Raw genomic sequence first — 16,191 nt, forward strand, 5'->3', positions numbered from 1 at the left:
GCTAGTCACTTATGGTCAGTAATATGAAGTGATTCCTTCTCCAAAAAGCTGGGTGTACTTGCCTGGCATTTACTTACAACTTCTTGTTGGAGTTACCCAAAGAGAAAAAGAAAAGAAAATCTCTGCTGATACAAACTGAAGAACTTGGTTGTTGAAGAAAACGGAATAATATTTTCATTAAGAATGATGACAGGTTCCTAAGAGGCCCCATCTGAATTGTGGTGTGGTCAGTGGGAGTTTTCCTATAACTTCCAAGTTCCTGTAAAGCTAGCATTTGCTGTCTCCACACAGCAGAAAGCATAATTATCCTGTATTGTGTCTTTATATTGCTTTTGCTGTCTGGCAAAGGGAAGAAAACACTATGCAAACTAACACAAACATTTCCTCACAAGAAGTATGTAGATGTTTCCCACAACAAATTAAGAAGGACCAAAATATTCTCCCAGCTGTTTGCCAGACATTAACTTTGTAGATGGCAGGGTAAGGTAAAGTATCTTCTCAGCAGATAGCGTGAAGCTGATCACCCCACCCATCCAGGAGTGAAACAGAAGAAGGGATGATGAAACACCAGAACAATTTAATTTCTGATTTGTTCTTTACTTAGTAGAGATACCAGCAGTGGCCTTAGTCTTCCATACCAGTCCATTTCTAAATATCTCATGAGTATGAACTGTACAGATAAATAGATAAGCAGGAAACAGTTCTTCAGTTATTCTTCAGCTGTGATACATTGATTAAAGGGCAAATTCTAACACACTGGGGCTCTTGCAATGACTTCAGTAGACTGTAACAACACCCAGGAGAAATTTGGCCTTCTCTGTATCGTTTATCCTGAGACATAATTAAAAAGATTGTAGAATAAACTGTAGCATAGTGAGAAAATGCCATCTCTGCTTCACTGCCTTGATCTTTCTGTTTAAGAAGCAGAAGGCCAAGCAATGGCAAAATGCCGTAGCTAGATTCAGTAGTGAGGCTCATTAACAACAGCGGTGAATACAGCAATAAAGGGCATGCAAAGATGATACAGCTGTTCTTTCAATTAATAACAAATAACTTTGTAGTGTGTGATTTCTGGGTGGCAGGATGTAAAGGGCAAGAGTTGCCAGCATATTCCTATTGAACAGTGGGTTTGAACAATTCTCCCCCTCTCCTTAACCCCAGTGACATTGCTGTTGGAAAAGTCACTACCCTTTTGGTAAGTTATGTGACATTTTAAAATCCTGATTTTTCTTAAGAGATCCTCACAGGTGTTATGTGCAGAGCATGGCTAATTAGAGACAACAGCAGAACAAGCATAAGCAGCTGTACCCCTGCACTAAGGCCAACACAGCCCTGACACTACCACTGGCACACTGGGGTGTGCATGTTTTGCTTAAGATATAGAATTACCTCCTTCCTGAATATAGCTTTGTTGCAAAAAGCAACAGAAGTTAAACAAGCTCCAGCTGTCTGACAGTCCTATTTTATGTCCCTCCCTCACCTCCTTGCTCATCCTCAGAGCCCTTTGCTTCCTCATACAGCCTAGCACTATCAGCAAGATAGCAAGCTGCAGGCAGGCAGCAGAAATGGAGCTGTAGCTCTCTGCACGGTTCTCACTTGCAAGTTGGATGTAGCCTGAGTGGGACTGTATCGCAGTGCCCAAGGCAGAAGGACTTACTCTGTAGCTTGGACACAGAGATAAGAGGGACAGCTTTATTGGGATCCTGGTTAGAAAAGTCAAGCTGTAGATGATAGGAGATGAGCAATTCAAGACAAGTAGCATAAAGTCCTGACTGGAAAACAGTTCTCTGATTCCTTGGAATCAGTTTTTAGCCTTCCAGTACTCTCTCCAAAAGTGTCTTCAGCTCTTTCATTGCTTTGACCTCAGAAGACCTCTGCCTAACCTACTTTCTGCTCGACCTCTGGGGAAACTATTCCAGACCTCATGAAGGCCTTGTATGATCAAGGGTTCATTGATATTTTCCAGTTGCATTCATCCAATAGCAACATCAATTCTTACTAAATTTATGTTCATTATTGACTTCTGCATCCTGGGGACTCAGCTCTGAATTTTGGCAGATACTAGTTGATCTTTCTCAGGGTGGGGAAAGAACAGCTTTAACCCTAGTTTTACTTACTATTCCTTTTCCTTTTACATACATGGGGGGTACAGCTGTCTGCTTTTGTAGCATCCCAGAATCTGAAGGGGTATAGCACAAGACTGAAAGCTGGTCTGTGTAGTTCCAACTTTATATTCCTAAGTGTTATGCCTTTAAAAGGCCAGGGCACTGGCCTTAGTCCTAAATGTAATTTAGGAGCTTGATGTAGCAGACACATCTCGTTTATTCAGCCACGCTGACTGTCAGGATATATGTACTGTACTGGATATATGTAGGAGGTACAGCCTGGCTTGTCTCTGATTATTTTCTTACTACTGTGTATCCCACTCTCTTCTCCTATGAAGGACTCTTGAAACACTGCATCTACTTTATGGCTTCCTCTTTTGCTCTGCTTTTTCAGCCCCCTCAGGCTGTCTCATTTTCGTGAAAGAATTTATACTAGATTTACAGATGAAAACCAACTTCTGTGAACTGGTTTTGTTGACCATGTGTATATTAAAGAGGTTAGAAAAAAAGGAGGAATCATCATATATTTAGAAGGAGAGATCATGAGCTTGAGAAGAATATTGCTTTTTCACTGCGCCATGGCATGCATTGTCTGCATGATTTCTGCTGTAACAGCCAGAGATCTAGATTTCAGCAGCGTGATACAGTTAGTACTATCATAAGAAGCCTCTCCAGCTGTCACGTAGAATCAGCTGCCCTTTTCTTAGTGGTGGTTCCTTGGTGCTGTATGTAACATTTGCATTTGGGAGCTAGAAATGGTGAAAACTCCTGTTAACTATTTCATCCTGAGATGGAAACACAGCTCAGACAAGAAAGAATGTAATTTATGAACCAGCTGAAAAAAGTCCCTTTCTGAAAGTCTGTGAAAGACTACCTTTACTTTAAGAACTGAACATGCAAAGACAGAAGACGTGGGCTAATATCTCCTGCTATAAATGGGTGTTGCACCAGTGACAAATAAAGCAAATATGTGTAAGCACCAGCTAGGGTTGCTGCCAGCCAGAGGGACTTTACATCCAGGGCAGCATGATGTCCAGGAGGCAAGCAAAAAGGGAAGACTCAAAGAAGACTAATTCAAGGCTAAACCTCTCAACAGAGCTCTAGACACACCATTGGCATATAGTCCTGAGTCTTGCTCATAGCAAAACTCCAGGCTTATCTACTTCTTAAAAGAGGACATCCTCAAAGTACAGTATACTTGGGGAACTTGGACAAAGTTGCTTGGTATATTTGCAAGGCTGCTTGGTTTAGTGTCTTTCATAAATTTTGAAATTCTTTCTTCATCTTACCGCACTTGATCCTCTGAGGAAGGAGAGCAAGTTTCGACATACTGGCAGCAGAATCAGCATGCAATTGAAATTCAGACAAGCTGCAGGGGCCCTTGCCAGAGCCAAAGCACGCTGTAATTGAAGAGATGCTGTTATTAAATGCATTACATAAGACATTATCCAAGACAAGGATAGGCACAGATTTCATTTATGTATTATATCACAACTTTTCATGAGTGTGAGCTCTAGAGTTAATTAACAATGTTCACATTTCAGAGTAGTCAGACACATATGCAGGCAGAACACATTCCTCCAGATAGACACCTTCTATTTCCAGTTTTGAAATAATATGGCTGCGCAAAAAGCTCCCTGTTATGTCTGACGTGGACAAGCACAGATGCAAGTGTAAGCCATTAGTAGAGTTTTCTGTCCCAAGGCTGTAAAGAAAGTCTCACTGCTGTGGTTTCAGTTGGCTGAGGCCTTATGGTAGACAGAAGGCCAGCTTATGAGGGAAGTGGTTTTATGATCTCTGTTGTCAGTAAAAAGAGTCTAGGGAAATGTTTTGCCTCATCTTTTAGGAATATGTTCCCTTAATGTTGTTCTTCACATTCTGAATGATTTCAGATTTTTGAACAGACTGTTTGAAAGGAAGGAATAATGAACATATTAATCCAAACACAATGAAGGGAAGGAAAAGTTAATGTTTGCTCTCCTCGCACTGACTGGGACTCTTTCTGGTTTCAAATCAGTTACTGACTTGGGGTTACACTGAACTTTAGTTATCTAAGCACAGGTCTCTGTGACTTCAAAGGCAACTGCACCAGGTTTGCAAAGGCCAGAATTTGATCCATAGATCTGAAGCTGTATGCAGAATAGGATTTCATGATTTGTTGAATTAAACCATGGCTTTACAAACCTTTTACAAAGTGCTGTGTTCTGTAATTTGAAGCTTAGACTGATTTTTAAGTCTGTGATCAGGCTTCTAGAATATGTGAACAAATTAATTTTCCCTGTCAATTGGTCATGACCCATGGTAGCTTTGGAAGCAAATTTGTAGTAGGACACATAATGCTGCATTAACCAGTTGGATTACATTGAATAGCCCAGGGTCCAGGGTCACTTCACTACTTAACTGCTATTCACATGCTTGATGACTATATGACTGATGATTGCTTTTCAGAGCTAATAGCTTTGTAAACTTTTCATGCTATGAAAAATAATTACAAGGGGAAATGACTGCACAATAGTTCAATGGCAATACTTTATTCCTCTTTGGTTAATAAAGCAGCCACAATTCACGTTCACTTTAATTACCAGGAGCATAATAGTTACCTGAAAGCATCTTTAGAATGGGATCTCTCTATTTTGAGTAGCAGCTTTCTATTCAGAAGCACTGGACATCTGTCTGCATTCAGTTACCTGTTTGCACATGACTGTTAATTCCTACGTGAACCTGCTGCTCCAGACACTTGATCCTGTTTCAATCAAATAAAACAAGGGAAAAATGTTCTGTGCTCTGTCTATGCCAAGATAATACATGTTTTGTACTTACGCCAAGGAGTACTCTGGTGTAGAAGAATTTTGGTGGGACATCATATACAAGATAGTACCACCAAAAGAGGAAGACATTTAATCCCAGCCACACAAGCTGAAAGAGAAAGAAACAGGAAGCTTTACAGTTTGTTGTTAGATATCATACATCTGAATTTATACAGTTCAGAGAATGGTCAGTTAGTTCATTGTGCTCCTGTTTGCATGGAGAGGCATACTGCAGGGTATAAAGTGTTCAGCAGGGGTGATGATTGACATTTTTCTGGTGGAAATGGGCTCTGATGTGTGCACACAGGAGTACAGGAGTGGCAATAAACCAAAATACAGCAATGGGTAGCTGAAAATTTTGCATCGCTTAAGGGGTTTAGCCATGATTATATAAGGACCATCGTATTACAGCTGTTTAGCTAAGTCTGTGAGTCTAGTTGAATCTCCGAACATCATTAAAGGTTAGGGCCTCTTCCAAATGGCAGTTCCTCAGACATACTAACCTATGTAAGAGGAAGACTTAAGAGCTGTGCCAAAAGATGAAGAAGCTTGAGATCTAAGTATAGATGGCCTAAATAACATGTAGGGCCTAACTGAGTAGGAGGCTCTGAAGGTCTGAAATCAGCAGGAAATATTCAACACAGCTAGTTTGGTAGTGGTTACACTACCCAAAACTGGGCTTCTTTGTAGCTGTACTGCAGTATTCTCTCACACTTGCACATCCTATGGTGCAGGTTTCTTTAGGGAAAGAGAAGTTATTAGCCCTTCTCAAAGCTATCTAAAGCAGCTACAAGCCCATCCAGCCAAAGAGATCATAGTGAATCTGGACATTTGCCCTCCTGGAGCTGGTCGACTGATTTCACATCCCATAGTGAAACCAATCTGTATCAGTGCACCCTCAGCCTAAGATTTACTAGGTGGTGCATGAAAACAGAGGAGAGAAAGTCTGAGAACTGGGAGAAAACCCAGTCTCTGGTTATAAGTTAAGGATGCCAGAAACTGTGACATTACAATCCCTCACCCCTCCTAACCCATACGTTTTGCTAGTTCTTTGGCCCAGCTGACAGTGTGAAAAACTTGGGATTAGTTTAGATCTTGAAAATGTCTGATCCTTGTGGCATAAATACAGGGAAATGAAGGGATTTCCATCAGGGTAAGGTAGTATATGGGAAATCCCCCATTCCTCATTAAAAAACCAAGCACATCTCAGGATTAAATGCTTCAGATATGTGTTTAAAGTGAGAGTGTGCCACTCCCATGTACAGTAGCCTGACAGCATGTCCAGAAGACCTATATGTTTGTCATGACCCTTGACGGTCTCTCACAGTTCTTCTTGGTGTTGACCCACAAGGAACATGGACCCTTTGAGAAGCACTGTGACACCCTCTGGGAACTTGGGTTGAGTGGCAGAGTTAGCAGCCATCCGTGCTCTTTAGCTAGGGCCAGTGGAGGCAGCATAGGCTGGAGTTAAGGCTGGCATGTTTCTGTTTTGTTGAGGTACATCAATAGAAATTGTGGCTGTCCTGTTTCTATCAAGCACTGGACAACCCTGTACCTAGTCAGTGTACAGTATAGCTGTAGAGGACAATGCAGAACACTTTGTTAAGGCTTCCAGTGAACAGTCCTTTTAGCTGGTTTCTTTATCAGTGACTTTGTTAGTTTCCTTCCCTATTAGCTGCCCTTATTAAAGCTTTGAGGCTCTAAACCCAAATTCCTTATTTGAACAAAATAAGGGCTTCTTACTTAATTCTTTTAATATTTCTGTTCTGGTGGGAAAAAAAAAAAAAGCCAGAATTCACCTCTTGGCAGTTTCAACTTTCTTAAGTCACTGAAGGTAACAGCAAACAGTTACTCCTTTTCAATGTGCTGAAGTGCCAGGGTTATGTTCCTAAACTAGAGCTACACATCTTCAATGTAATATCTAAATATCAATTGTTCATAGCAGAAGAAACACCTTTTTGAATAAAGATGTTCACATTTCAGTCACCACAAATATGTAAGTTCTATGTCTTCTTTTTCTTCCTCTCAGTATTTACATCTACTAACCACACCTGGCAACAATACCTAAAGTGGTATTACATTTTGGTGTTGTATATGGTTATATATACATATATGTAAATTGTAAAATTGTATACCTATAGCTCTTTTATCACACTGAGAAGTGAAAACAAAAAGAAAACACTGAAATATTAACTTCTGTCTAAGTTTTCTCCAAGGAGGACTGCCCTCCTTTACTGCACTTTTAAATGCAACTGGGATTTTCAGTACTTTAATTTTTGCTCAGAATTAATTTAACCTACTTTCACAGCCACTTTGTGCAAGCTGTATACAAACTCAATTCAAGTACTAGTCGTCTTAATGAAGGATTAATGAATCTCTGCTCTAAATTCTGGAATCTGACACTAATACAAATTTTATATCATCAAGACACTGTGCTTTCAGTTACACCCACTTTTGTTTATAAAAGTGCAAGAAAGGGTAATTGCTTTCTCTGTTGAAGTGCACACAGTTAAGTGACATAATGTTTTCCTTAAGTCACTGTTGCATCCAAAAACCCCAGACACTTAAATATTTCTAACAAAGCAAATGAAAGTGAACATAAGATAATTTCTCAGTTGACAATGAAGCCTACAGCAATTGAGATACCAGACAGAGCTCCTTAAAAATTACTCTCTTGAAGCATTTCAGTGCACTTGCTGCCCTAGTTTCAGCATAATCAGATGCATCATTCACTGGCACAGTGAGATCTGCTTAGTACAACTTTCAGTAGAACTTTTTACTAGACACAAATCACAATAAAAATTGTACTTACAACGACGAAGATGGACAGTCCTTCATTCTCCACACAGTTACCCATGATTGCCTGAGACGAACGTGCACAACAGCCCTGTTCTTTCTGGGACAGTGTCTATGTCTTCTCTCATAAGGAAGTGAGAGCAGAAGCTTGCAGCAACCTGTTTCCTTTCTCATTCATTTAGGAAATGTTAATCATTGAATCATGTCCATAGTTCTGTTTCAAACATGTTTCTGCCATCTTTATATATAACTTTTCATGACTCAAATATATATAAACTGTTGAAATAATAGACTATTTTTTCCTTGTGACACAGGGAATAAAATAAATAACTGGTCAGGTTTTCTGTTAAAAAATGTATTGCCACTTTATATAACTTTCAGTGCTGAAATGTAATACAGAATGTACAGAACAGTTATCTCTTCCCAGCCTTGTCTTTTTTTACCATCTCAAGTCTGAGTTGCTGTTCCTGCTGATACTCTTTGATAAATAATCACTAGAATTATTTCTCTTCCAGTAATTCAATGTCCACAGAAGCTTCCAAATGTAATCTAACCCCCTGTTGTGTGGTACATCTGGGCCAAAACTGAGAACATATATCACTAGATAGGCTATTTTTCGTATTTTGCACTCCTGCAGAGTCCCCAGCCCCAGGAACCATGTCACTATATAAGAAAAAAATTTAAGTAAGCATTTTGCTTTTTGTGATTAGAGGCAAAAATATGGGAAATTGCCCAAATGTATTTGAGAGTTTATAAGACGGAGGATATTTATTCTGAGTGTATTTGTTTAAAAAAAAAAAAAAATTAAGGGCGTTTAATGATTTCTGAATGTTTTGCCTCTGTGGTGTCACAATTCCCAAACCTGCAATAAAGAGTGCAGAATGGTAGTTTGGAGGAAGCTTTGGGATTAAGAGAGACAATTCTTTGGCAAGGTCCAGGCCCTAGGGAGGAGCAAGGCATCCAGACCTGCCTCCAGCTGGCTCAGTCTCCTGTGTATTCCACCCACTGTGCCACAGAAATACAGCTCTCCTCCCAAAATGACTGACACAAACCTGTCTCCTTTCCAAAGAGGTTAAGTGTATGTACGTATGGTGTTCTTGAAAGATCTTTTCAGGCTTTAGAAAGTAGCAGAAAGGCAGTTTGAGTATTGGTATCTGTCTGCCAGAGCTGCGACACCCTGTTGGACCCTGCAGAATTTCACAGCTCTGAAAGCCCGAGCGAGCCCAGTGTAGCCTTGCACCATGCTAACAGCTTTACAGCACAGCAGCATTTTCCCAGGCCTGATCCTGCACCTACTGGAGTAAACAGCAAGCTTCTTACTGCATTTGCATGACTGAAGGTTGCTCTCCAGAGTAAATGCTGATCTGATCTACAACTGAGAGCAAGATGGTGAACTGCTAATGAGGGCAAGAGCTGGAGAGGTGGGATAAAACCTGTGTGACTCACATCCATCAGAAAAGTGACTCGGCACAGCCTACCTTACTCTGAACTCGCTTAGAAACTAGCTTTCTTAGGGCCTGATTCTGGCAGTGATGGGACACTTGGTCATGATATAAAACTGAGGATGAGGGGAGCCGGGGCAAATACCTGTGTTCTGGCTAGTGGCTCTCTTCCTGCCTCTACTTCCAACATACCACTGCCTTCATTAAATTTCTCCTGGAATACGGCCTTCATAAGGTGGCATAACTGGGACTTGAACAAAGATCCATTACAGAAGAAAAATCATACACTTCTACATTTTTTAAAAACAAGTTGACAAACACAGCTATCTGAATGATACAGGTGACTTCTCCATTATTATTCCTTCTTGAGATGTATAGAAGTAACAGCTCAAACGTAGCCCAGGGACAAACAGCAGTCCTTCACCTCCTCATGTAGGCAGGACTGGCAGTGTTTTAATCATCCTCCTCCACAGAAGCCTCCCAACCTTCAGTAACTGAAAACCAAAATGAAGTCTTCAAAACCTGTTAAATGGGGTTTGCAGCAACCTCGTTTGACAGGCTCTGTGATGGGCCAGGCTCTCACATGGTATCAGTCGCTTTGATGGCTGTTCCAAACAGATGTCAGCAGAGGGTCTGGTCTCCATATTTTTGTTTATGGAGGTAGCCTTTGGGAGCTAAACAGCTAGAGTGGTTGGGAAAGGAAAGGAGGGAGGCAGTTATGATATGTGGATGTCCATTCTTGCTGTGAAGCCTAGCCCATTCTCCCTGCCCAGAAATGTCAGTACTCTTTCTGCCTTTCTTTTCCCTCTAGTTTAGGCTGTTACTTACAGCTCCTCTGGGGTGAGCAAGTGTGGGCATCCAGGGGGCTCTGAGCTTTGGCAGCCCTGCCTTGCCTGGCAGCTCCTCAGGCACCAGAGCCACTGAAACATGGATTTACTGGCTCAGGAGGTTTCTGGCAGGCCAAAAACCCAGCAGGGGCTGATCTTAGATCAGTCACAACAGTTGCAAAGTCTGATGTCCTCTTACAGCCTGAATACAGGTCATGAATCAGAACATATGTCAGCAGCTCCCAGCCTAGCAGTTACCAAATGCACATAGCTGATCTCACTGCCTGAACTCCAAAGAAAGGGTAGGGGTGCTGCACCCTTCCACAGCTGGTGAGTTCTGGTGCTCCCTGATGTTTGTGATGAAACAACGCACAGCAAACTTTGCCTGGTTGGTGCAAGTGACAGGTGTGAGTAGAACTGGTATCAAAACCACCCATGCGTCACCCCTGATTAATTCTGGTGCTTGCACCTCCTGAACGAGTGAAACATCTTTGTTGTAATATTACAAAGACCAGCATGTTTTGTACTTTGGTCTAATTTGAAAAATCATTCCTGTACAAGAAAAGGCAACATTGGCAGCTGTGTATTAATTACATAAGAGTGGTAAAACTGGAGCATGGAAAAAATTAAACACTATCACATTTTCTGTTTCTAAAATTTCTTTCAAGCTAGCTGATTACGCACAGCACTTTTCATCCTTCTTTACACTGAAAAGTTCCGTGAACGGTGATCCTTTTGCAGCATGACAGTTTTGCAAAAGTATTCAGGTCTCAGGGTTATTCATTACCTTGCAGTAATTTTACTCCCTTGCTTAGGAATTAATTTAGTTCTTCTCCCGCTCTGTGCAACAATGTTCTGTGTATTCCTGCACAAATTTAGCGCCAGACAGTTGCAATGGCCCTAGGTGTTTCACACTTCACTCCTTAAGGGACAGTATAAAATTGTGCATCTATAAACCCCAAAAGAGAGAGTGATACAAAGAACAGAGTGAGAGACCCAGCTCCTGCACTACTGAGGATGTTGCTGAGCTGAGGTTGCTGAGCTCCTTCCCATGTAGCAGGAGGAAAGCCAAGGAGAGACCTTGATTAGCCTTTTATTTTGTAGGCTGAAATCTTTTATTTTCAATGCTGTGCAATCCTTGTTTACCAATCTTACCTTGATTCTACATCAAAGAAGCAGACAAGAGACTTGTCAAGCTCTTTTTCCTGAAGGGACTGCCTTCACACATAGCCTGAAGCTGTCACTGTATGCACCTGCCTTCACTCAAGGGAATGACAGTCTGAAACTTCTGTTCTTTCTGTTTTGTTTACAAAATAAATGGTTCCACACTGAGACGTGGGCAGAAAAGTGAATAGATGTGAGCCAGGGAAAAAATGTCAGTGAGACCCCAGTAAGGACTGGCAGATCCTTCTATGTCTTCGCTTCACACTACAACCCTCAGTGTAGGTCCCTGCTCCAGTACTTCCTCACGCTGCCTTTTGCAATGATCATGAGAGACCCACATGCTGTATTCAAAAAATCCATGTATGATCCAGGCCGTATTTGCCATATCATCATGGCTTGAAGTCAAACAGCACTGTCACAAAGCAGGCCAGAATGGCTGCGCACTGCTGTTATTGGAAGGAAGAGCCACCACCAGCAATGTACCCTGTCTAAGTATAGATAGAAATTTTATTATATTAAGCTGGCAGTAGTTTCCAGGTAGAGCCAGAGTAAAGTTAGGAAAGCATAACCTCCCATGCATAAAAGCAGTGGCCAAAATAACCTGACTTCATGTGGGACTGAGGGGGAGGGAGCCCAGCTTGCAGCCTTTCAGCAGGTACCAGGATGCATGATCTGCTAGTCTGGCTCTGGGACTGGAACGCAACTATCATCTACTTGCTTCTCCGTGTGTAGTAAGACTTCTCTTCCCATGGCTTCAGATCCACTACCTTTACACATGCCTGTGACAGCCCGGGGTAACTCTTCTCTGCCTGGAGAGAGGGACTTCACCAGAGGCAGCTGACCAGTCATTTTCCACTCAAGAAAACATCTCAAAAGATGTGAGAGGGAGCGCAGTTTTCTCCTATGCTCTTACTGTGCATCGCCTAGAAGACTTTCAACGCAGACCTAACAAACAGATTTCAGCAGACGAGCTGCAGCTAGGGGGAATTCGGTGGCTCACCAGGCCGTGACCGCCGGGAGGGCTGCATGCAGCGGCAGGCAATGCCACCCACTGGGCAGCGCGGGCCAGCCCAGGCGCAGCACCGCGGCCGGGGCCCCGCATCGCTCATGGGGTACAGCTCGCCCATTCTGTCCCAGACCTTCACACTGTATGCACCTGCCCTCGTGTCCACTTTTCTATTGCATCGCTGTTCGAAATCTCTTTCCTACTTTTCCCTCTTTCAGTGCTGGGCTGTCGAATCCCATTCCTAATTATCAGCTCACGATCACAGTCTGGGAAAGGACCTCCAGAGATTCATCATCCCACCTCCGTGCTTCCAAATAGGCTCCACTAGAGCTGTCACTCCTGACACATGTCTGCATCACCGCTTCCACAATTAGAAATGCGTGAGGTGCCTCACAGCCTGCTATAGCTGTGCTTTAGTAGCTCGTGACCGAGTGTGCTGTGTGGAGTCCATTTAAAAATGCATGAGAGGAGTGGTCTGCTCAGATGGTGTTAGGGGACTGGGCCAGGCATTGGGGAGTGAGACCTGTGTGGCTCTGCACCTATTGCCTTTTCCAGCAGTCTCTGGATCGATTCTGGCAGTTAATCTCCCATGCTTTTCTTTGGGAGAGACCTCATTGTTCTGCTCCCCAAAGGATCCTGGCGTTAGCATGCAGGGTCGTGGGCAGTCGTACGGGATGAGGCAGGTTTTCCTTAGGTGTCTGTTGGGGCACATTTTCATTCATTAGGCTACACGCAGTACTTCTACAGACCCTGGGCAGGCTGTGAAATTTTTCTAAATGAGAAGAAAAAAAGCCCACTGTCACTAAATGTTAAGTTTACATTTTGTATTAAATGTTAATTTACCATTCAGGGTTCTGCACTTCCATGGGGAAATATTTTAGGTGATAACAATTCAGAAACAAGAATGAAAGTTGCTGGTGTGAAACTTAGGCATAGTATCAGCACAGTGTCGATCCACTGGCCACCATGGCCTACAGTCTCCAGGCAGCAGCTTTTTTTCTAACTAAAAATGCTGCTTCCTCACTGTTTCCCTCAGGATCCTACCTCCCACTCACATGGCCCACTGCTGACTTTTGCAGCTATATGCTCCCTGATGGATCTGAAAATCTAGCAGACTTGACTCATCACAAGCCTTCTGGTGTTAAAGAGAGGCAAGCTGTCTTGTGCTAGCACTTCCCTATTGCTCCACATCCTTCCCCTGTCTCTCATCTTTGACTCTGAAAAACAATTTTTGAAAAAGAATGTCTTTTTACTGCATTTGCACAGTGGCTGGAGTTGGATCCATGACTTGACTGTCAGCATGTTGTGATATTATACAGGGAGGCAGCCTGGGAGCATACACCCAAAAGCCATCACTTCCCAGAACGGTCTGTAATCCCAGGTCTAAGCAAAACCTGCACCATGCCCTGATACAGCTTTATCCGTTGGCTAGCTGGGTGTCTTAGCATCTGTGTTACAGCAGCGGAAGAAATGGCTTCAATATAACTACACAGCCATGAAGTATTCCAGTATCCCCCTTCACACACAGGAACAGCTACCCACATGTGAACGCCTTAGTGCCTACACTCTAACTACACAGGCCTATATTACTCTTCATTGCTGCAGTTCGTCTTCTAAAATACAAACGAGTGCTGTGATATCTTTTTGCTGATTCTTCTCTCTCCCAGTCCTTAGCATGTGGGTGAGAGGGTGCCTGTCCACCACCAGACACCTGACAGATACAGCCTCTGGCTCAGTCCTGTTTGTACCAAGGACTTTTAGTTTTCAGCAGTATCAGCAGGGGAAACACTCAGGGATGATGCCATCTTCGATGGACATGTCTAAGCAAGGTAACATGATACAATGAACTGTGGTGCCAAGGAACAGGCTTTTGCTTAAAAATTATCCTTCAGTTAGATTACTAAAATGTGGTTCATCCCTGTGCCAAGACTCATCATGAAGCCTATATACTGCTAAATCATACTTAAAACCACCTCTTAATATAGAATCACACTGCTCCAGCCATGCAGTCACTGGATTTTTATGTCTCCCTTCACTCATTTGTCATGAGAAAGCTTTTTTACTTGTGGATTTGCCCTGAAAACTTGGACACTTGCCTGAGTGGCTTGCAAAGCCCTACCTGGCTCAAGTTACACTCAGGAGAAGCTTGGAGGCATCCATCCCTCTCTTTGGAAAACCCAATGAAGACACAAATGACACACAACCTGGGCTTTGAATAGGATGACTTTCTTCCAGGCTGAATTACCATTGGATCAATAGCTACAGAAGCCTCCCGCTGCAAGACTGTTTACAGCACTTTATGCATACGTACCTCCCTCCTTTCAGTAATATTTTTAGCACTTCCAGAGAAACCACTATTAAAACTGAAATTAAAATGAGTGGATTAGATTGGGGAATACAATTTCCACAGTATTATTTATTCATTCTCTCTCTTCCTTTTATGATCTTTAATGTAAGGTTTGATGGTTTAATGACATTCTATTTTCATTGCTCAAGCTTTCATGGGAGCAGCAATAGGCTGGAGATACCTCAATTCTTTCTCAGTTGGATTTAGAGATCCTTCTTCTGCATAGTTTTCTGCCAAAGCTAAGGGAACTGTGTCCACCTGGAATCAAAATTAGAGCTTTTGACTGCTAATTACAGTGACTTACAACACTTTCTTTTGTATTCTGGGACATAACCCCACCTCACCAAGACTTTCATTACCTGGCAGGGAGAGTCTGCCAAATCATACTCCAATCCTTTGCCAGTATTTTTTTTTTCCATACAAATATGCTCTTCCACATGCTAAAACTACCTTTAGCTTTCTAGTACACTGGAATTTCCCATGAATGAGTGATATGTTTAAAACCATAGACAGTTTGTAGTTTTTAATTTTAGATCTCCCATTAGTAAATCTTCCCTTTCCCTTGCCAATTTTTTTGTTTTCTTGCTTGAAGAGACAACTGCTCATTTGCTGTTGTACCATGGAAAAAACAGTGATGCATGGTTTATCAAGACAGCAGCTCAAACACATAAGCCTTTGATTGCTATAGGATAAGTGATTTATAGGTGTTTGCTAATGGATTCCTGCGTGGGGCCCTTGGTGGCTTCCATTTCATTTTGTACCAATGGTGAATTATGCTGAAGAGTCAGGTGTAATTGGCAGTTGAGTCATTTGATAACTTAGTGGTACAGCACTCTTTAGCCTTCCCTGAATTTGCCTTACTATCAATCTTTATGGCACAACATCAACATCATTACTGAGGTCCGTATTTCATGGCAAGGCGGAAGTAATTTTTCACTTCTTACATTCCTTGCCTGTTCCCATGCGATAACCTGTCTCCCCTGGAACGTCTTCACTTTCCTCTTACTCTGAAGTAGTTTAGTTCATTTCTGATGTACACAGTCAAATCACCACGAATAAGACTTAGTATGCAGTGTCTTAGGTTTCTCCAATTGACTGTACTTTTATCTTTCTGTAAAGAACAGACACTGATTTTTCAGGACATCACATCTTGTCAGCTGATGAAGCAGGAACCAGCCAGCTACCACAGTGTTAAAAATTCTCTGATATATTGCACAGGTCATTGTTTTTGTTTACATGCATAAGGAAGGTGGAATCAGCTAAACAAACTGCACATGACAGTAGTAATATTTCTGTTCTGACCATTAGTATGGAAATTACTTGTTTGTGCTGAGATGCAGAATCAAAACTGCAACACAATGTACATAATTAAGACTATGCTGGTATTAAAACAGACAAACAACAAAGATAATTTTTTCAAAAAATGAGGCTATGGCTAGATCAGGTAGACCTTCTTAGTTTCTGAGGCTGGGCACGCTGCCTGGCTGAACCCAGACTCCTTCCTGGGGTTTGCACCATGCACCTTAGAGAGCACCAGAGGATAAATCTAGGTGCACCCTCAATGCAACACATTTCTGAGATGCCCTACATATTTCTGTATAAAAAAAAAAAGTCACTGCAAAACTTATTTATTTTTCTCATGTGTTTTTTTGTTTTGTTTTGGTTTTTTTTCTCTCCTTGTTGCTTAAAAAAATAAG

The 16,191-nt window shown here is 42.0% G+C and overlaps 1 protein-coding gene across 2 annotated transcripts in view; it reads right to left on the reverse strand.

Moving 5' to 3' along the window:
- The window catches only part of CYBB (cytochrome b-245 beta chain), a 51,885-nt gene that overhangs the window by 13,381 nt on the left and 22,313 nt on the right, over positions 1 to 16,191 (reverse strand). Inside the window, exons 1-3 of one of the 2 annotated variants that reach the window (XM_074814578.1) lie at positions 7,725 to 7,987; positions 4,926 to 5,021; positions 3,395 to 3,505 (exon numbers count right to left, since the gene is read on the reverse strand). In XM_074814578.1, coding sequence (XP_074670679.1) covers positions 3,395 to 3,505; positions 4,926 to 5,021; positions 7,725 to 7,769 — 252 coding nt within the window. In that variant the 5' untranslated portion in view covers positions 7,770 to 7,987. Of the gene's footprint in view, positions 1 to 3,394; positions 3,506 to 4,925; positions 5,022 to 7,724; positions 7,988 to 16,191 lie in introns of those variants that run through there. The other variant, XM_074814579.1, reaches the window with a different exon arrangement.

The sequence above is a fragment of the Strix aluco genome, chromosome 2 (assembly GCF_031877795.1).
Source record: "Strix aluco isolate bStrAlu1 chromosome 2, bStrAlu1.hap1, whole genome shotgun sequence".
Lineage (NCBI taxonomy): Eukaryota > Metazoa > Chordata > Aves > Strigiformes > Strigidae > Strix > Strix aluco.